This window comes from Medicago truncatula, chromosome 4 (assembly GCF_003473485.1).
Source record: "Medicago truncatula cultivar Jemalong A17 chromosome 4, MtrunA17r5.0-ANR, whole genome shotgun sequence".
Classification (NCBI taxonomy): domain Eukaryota; kingdom Viridiplantae; phylum Streptophyta; class Magnoliopsida; order Fabales; family Fabaceae; genus Medicago; species Medicago truncatula.
Genome location: NC_053045.1, coordinates 52906523 through 52912522, shown reverse-complemented (window position 1 = coordinate 52912522; position 6000 = coordinate 52906523). Strand labels below are relative to the sequence as shown.

Below are 6000 nucleotides of genomic sequence, written 5' to 3'. Positions count from 1 at the left end.
ATCACAAATTAAGGTTGGTTTTGAATTATCTGTTATTGTTTTCTTTTCATCCTCCTGATAAAAACAACTGTTTGTGTGTTGTTTATTCTAGTATCCTGGGACTGTTGGTAGAAACTCAAATCCGGCACAAGTTCCTTCCTTAATATAAAAATATTAGTTCAATCAAATCTGTGGTGTATGTTTGTTTATCCTGGAAATGCTCATGTTCATGTGCCACAAAACACAAGTCCATCTGTTTGTTTACCACAACTCCCTCAGGTGTCTGTTAGAGATTTTCTTGCTGGTAGTTGCAACATAGAAAATCACCTTCTTTGTTCAAAGAAAGGGAATTACCCTCTGGATCCTTACCTAAGTAGCACGCATACCTTGATCAAGGTGGTTACGCTACTCTCCTTGTTCATCAAACTGATGAATGCGTCCTTGAAATTGTTGCACTTTTGTGTGCGTCCAATCTGTCAAGGTTCAAGGTTGGTTGTCACCCCATGATAACACCCTAAGTACTGGCTTCGAATCTCAGCTCCTCTTGATTAGACTTTCTAATTCTAAGAATACACAATCAATTTAGTCATTAAATTTTCACTCTCGCTTCTAAGTTATATAAAAATCTTCCAGTTATCAAAGAACTCTAACTTTGATTTGTTTTTTAGTTATATGATTTGTATTTGTATGTTTTGTTTGGGAGTTCAGCGAGGAGGAGAGAGCTATGACGGTAGAGGCCAAGAATAAAATAGAGAAAATTACTTTATTTAAAAAGAGTGATTTTCCAGAGAATGAGATTTTTTTTTGATGAAGATGAAATTAAAAGACAACAAAAATAAACTAGCCAATCCGTTGCCTAAATATTCCAGAGGTATTCGTAAGCAGGATGCTATCCAATTGAGGAGGAGGAGAAGTCCGCATCTTCAAAGAGTCGATATTAGTTGCAACAAATTTAGCCAACCAGTTAGCACATTCCGTTCCCTTATCTCAAAGTATGACTAAATGAGACCACCCATGGAAGAGAAGAAAGCTTTCTAATGAGAGAAAGCAAAGTTGCATGAGGATGAAAATCATTTTGTTTAGTATCAATAAGATCCGAAGTTGTCTAAGAGTCAGATTCCATGATGATAGACTTATAATCAAGATCCCACGTCAACTGAAAACCCTTCCAAATAGCTGAAAGTTCAGCAAACAAATTAGCAGCTCTGTCACAAGATCCAGAAAAACCATGAATCCAATTCCCCCTATTGTTTCTCAAAACACCTCCAAAACCTGCATTACCAAAAGCAGATCCGTCCACATTGATTTTAATAAAGTCTTCTGGTGGAGGATTCCATCGCAATTAACGGGTCACATGACATTTATTTGTTGGGCCAAGAGCATGAACCATGGAAGAATGATATGATATTATGTTATTGATTGATTCCAAAGTAGCTTTCCTAACATTTTGAAAAATCTCTTCATTTCTATTCCTCCAAATTTTATAGCAGGCTACTATGAACCTAATACATGTCTCCCTAACAACATGATGTTTGACCAAAATCTGATAATTTTGTATGTAGAAGTCGTTAGGATAAGTAGGATTACGGTGCCTCCAAATATTCTTTGTCATAGGACAATCACGAAGAGTATGCATATCACTTTCAACAGATTCACCACATCTATGACAAGAAATATTAGAGGTAAGATGTCTGTTTATGTTTATGATTGATATGATTTTAATGATAAAAAACTTTTTAGAGTACTAAAACACCATACTATGGACTTGAAGAATTTATGTAACTCCTCTAAAAACTGTAAAAGATTATCCTCCATTATATTTTTCAAGTTCTCCAGATTAGAGAAATTTGATATTACGTAGAAAAACAAACTTCTTGAAGTCTTCCTCTCGCAAAATCCTTGATTGTTTCCGCTTTTTATTGCAACCTTCAAAAACCTCTCTTTTTTCACGTAAATACCTAAACTGACATTTATTGTTCATCCTTATTGTTGATGTTTTGTCTGTATAAGTTGAAATAGGTAAGAATGAAGCTCTACTAGACACATATTGGTGATGCTAATTAACAAAGGAATAGGTCTTATACTGCAACTAATTTCATTCTAGTATGCTTGCCGTCCTTTAAGTTTGACTCTTGAGTTGACATGTTGATTTGAGACTTTGAAGTGTGCGTTTCTTAAGGTTAGATGTTCAATTATCCACGAAGCCAATTTAGATGAACTTTGATTTCTTCAAAAAATAGTTTGACTCTTCTTTTTGTTAATCCTTTCATTTTTTTTTAAGGCTTAATTGCACTTTTGGACCCCTATCTTTTCAAAAGTTGCGGTTATGGATCCCTAACTAATTTAAATACAAAACAGCCCCCTATATTTTGATTCTTTGGCAATTTTGGACCCCTAAGGCAAAAAAAAAAAAATTGACACGTGGCACCTCACTTAGGGTGTCACGTCAGCGTTGACTGAGTCAACAATAGACTGGGGATCCAAAACTGTCAAAGAATCAAAACATAGGGGGTTGTTTTGTATTTAAATTAGTTAGGGATCCATAACCGCAACTTTTAAAAAGATAAGGGTCCAAAAGTGCAATTAAACCTTTTTTTAATTGGTCATTTATGTTACACCATATTTGCACCGTTAGTCTTTTTCACAAGTTTCATTAATATTAATAAGACTCACTTAAACATGTGAGATTTTTCTATTTCCTTTCTTTCTTCTCTTTTTCTTTAAATCTAAATTCAAAAATCTTAAAATCAAAGTATCTATTTTTTTTTTCAACAATGTCTTCATTCATGAGCATTGATTCAAATTTAAAAACATTAAACAATTAGTCGTCATCTCTAATGTGAGGCGTGAATGAGCATTAATTCAAATTTACGAACATTAAACAACTAATCGTCATCTCTAACGTGAAGCGTAAATGAACAAATAAATATTATTCATCTTTATTCGTAGAACAAAAGTTGTGGTTAGCAAAGTCACAAAATATGACTTAAAGGATGACAAGATCATATGAACGTGGCAAAAATGACTACCTTGGGAAAAATAAAACTTAAAGGACCAATAATAAAATGTTAAAATTAAAGGACCACGTCTATCGTGAGAGTTTGTAAGCTATAGATTCTCTCCTAACACACTATCCGTTTTAATAGAAATCATACAATGAATTCAAAGATAATATAATGGAGAATTAAGGACGAAGAAAACATTGTGTCGAGTGATTTCTTAAGGAAGGCTCAAATTTTCACAACTTAAGAAATCTAGTACATTTCCAAGTTTTTTTTTGTTTAAAAAAGAAAATAAAATTGCATGAATGTACCCAAGGTTTGGAGATGAGAACCCATTTTATATATCCGGAAAATTTCCAATAAAAACTATTTAGTGGTGAAAACTTTGTAACAATAACCCCAAAAAATGACAATATTAAAAGAGCAAGTAGAAAGTACATAAATTAAATTGAGATCAATTAAGATTCTGCATTGCTTCAATTAAACTTATGGAAATGAGCATTACAATCAAATATGTAACATGATCTCAAATTATTCACCTATGAATATATTAATATACCAAAAGACCCATGAACAAAAGAAAAAGAAGACAACATCAATAAAATTTGAAAGTTGAAATTCTAAAGATTATATTGATGTTTTTCAAAGAATCTGAAATTTCCCCAAATGTTTTAATCCATCTCATTAAAATTAAGATTGTTGATTTTTTCCAGAAATCAGAAACATGCACCTCAACAACCCATCACAGCACAATTGTACACAAAGCTTCCTGATTGGATAATGGCAAGCAAATTCCATTGTGGTGCACCTTCGTTTGCTACCCAAGCATTGACTTCTGTTACCATTCCACCATAAAGACTAGGACCTCCAATGACAACTAGCTTATCTCCACATGATCTAAAGGCCATTCCCCATCCATTTACCGAGGTTACTCTCTCAGGGAGGCTTCCAATGGTGACCCATGAATTTTCTTCTTTAACATATCTTTTTACTTCTTGTTGCGAATAATCAGCAGCGTACAATACATCTTTTACAACTGCAATTAAAGGAGGTGCCTCGCCACTGACAGGTGTCTCATTCGCACCATCTCCTCCGTTACGCGGTGGACACATGTTAGGTATTTTGCGCCATTTCCGCGTCTTGAGATCAAACTCTTCACCACAAGTTAGTTGTGTTGTTTTGTCAACTCCAACTCCGCCAAGGACATAAAATTTTTCATCCATAAACACGGCTGAACACATTCTCCTTGGCGTGTTCATGTCTGGAAGAACCTCCCATGTGCCGGTATCTGAGTTATAAAGCTCAGAAGAGCTCAATATGTTGCCATGTTGATCACAACCACCGGCTAATATTGCAATTTCTCCGAGGCTGGCAGAACCAAACAAGCATCTAGGAGTATTCATTTTCATTCCCTTCAACCATGAATTTGTCAGAATGCTATACTTATATATGGCAAGGCCAGTTATTTCTCTTCCAAAAACAAGAAGCTCCGTACCAACAGCTAGTGACTCCTTGTCTGAAAGCATAAAACATATATTAGAACTCATTTTCGGCAGTTGCATCAACCGATCACGATTTGGATCATAGGCCTCCCATTTAAGGACATCACAAGAAAAGTAAACCCAATGTTCCACTATGCCCATTTTTCGCCTAAGTTGATATAATTCTCCAGTAGTAATAAGTGATCGAAAACTTCGGTTTAATGCAGCGATTGAGCCATAATCAGACCTTGACACCCGAAGGAGACAATGGATTGATGCATCACGGTCGAGCTGAGAAATAAGCAAACTCGAGTCATCTGCATGATTTTCAAGATTCTTCTGTTTTTCCCTTTCTTTGGGATCGTCTAGAATTTCACTTGACTTTCTCGACATATCCTTCTACTCTTCTGCTCCATTGAGATCATATTGTTTTGGAAAACCACAATCAACAAAGATAGTTAAAAAAATCCCGTTAATTAAATATATTTAACAAATATAGGGATGAAAATTCTCACGCGCGCGCGTGCGCACACATTCTTACGAGATATAACATTCACACATAGATCATAGAAATTGATAAGAATCCAACAAACAATATTAGCTCATTATGAACAATAACCAAGATCAAAACAATAATAAGAAACAAAATATACACTTTCCAAAAACTTTATATTTTTCGTGTTTTTGATGTTTTAACCAAGATTTTGAGATCGAGTTCAGCATTGGACATACAGTAACATTAATACTATCAGGGAGAGTTTACCGTCAATTGCACGCAAATGATACGTGGTTTACGTCCAAAAAAAACTTTATATTTTTAAAATTAAATACTAACACACGACTCGTAATAAGAGTTCAATATTTTTTTTTTTGTTAAGCATCAACCGGTCAAACAAAATTCGATCAAACTATCGTGACATGCATACCCAAATTCAAAGACTCAAACATCACATCAAAAAAGAAAAACACCTATAATTTGCATTTTTATGAATCTCCTATGCCCTTTTTCTATGACATTTTATATGCTTGAAATTTTAGGAAAAATCCTAAGAAGAAAAGAAAAGTAAGAAAAAAAAAATACAAAGAGAGATAGGGGGAAGAAAATCTTACGGATTCGAAACAAAGAAGTTAGATCGCGTGTTTTTCAATTTGGGGTACTTTCGGTTCTCTTTCAACTCTCTGCCTAAAATTTCTTCATTCTGAGTGAGTGAAGATTTCCGTCGTGAAAATTAGGCGATGGACATGAGTTGATAGAACTTATGGTGCAAGCGTCAATATTATTATTTATATATAGCACAAAAGTAATTATTAAATATTCTATTTTTTTTGGTCAAGTAATTACGTATTCTATTAATGCTAAAAAAATAAAATAATTATTTATTGAGTGAAAAATGTATTTTATCAATAATAAAAAAGCACACGCTCAAACCCAGTGACATTGTCTTCGTGAGTTTAACTCAGTTGATAGAGACAATATATAATATATGCAAAGATCGTGAGTTCAAACCCCGGACACCACAAAAAGAAAAACAAGTGAC

General features: G+C 34.0%; 1 protein-coding gene across 1 annotated transcript; it reads right to left on the bottom strand.

Annotated features, from left to right (window-relative positions):
* Nucleotides 1–3570: 3570 nt before the first annotated feature.
* Nucleotides 3571–5722, bottom strand: LOC11440208 (F-box/kelch-repeat protein At1g74510). Its single transcript, XM_003608998.2, has 2 exons — nucleotides 5573–5722; nucleotides 3571–4869 (listed from the first exon to the last, which is right to left on the bottom strand). The coding sequence occupies exon 2, from the start codon at nucleotides 4853–4855 to the stop codon at nucleotides 3713–3715; it is 1143 nt and encodes a 380-aa protein (XP_003609046.1). The 5' UTR covers nucleotides 4856–4869; nucleotides 5573–5722; the 3' UTR covers nucleotides 3571–3712.
* Between the last annotated feature and the right edge of the window lie 278 nt (nucleotides 5723–6000).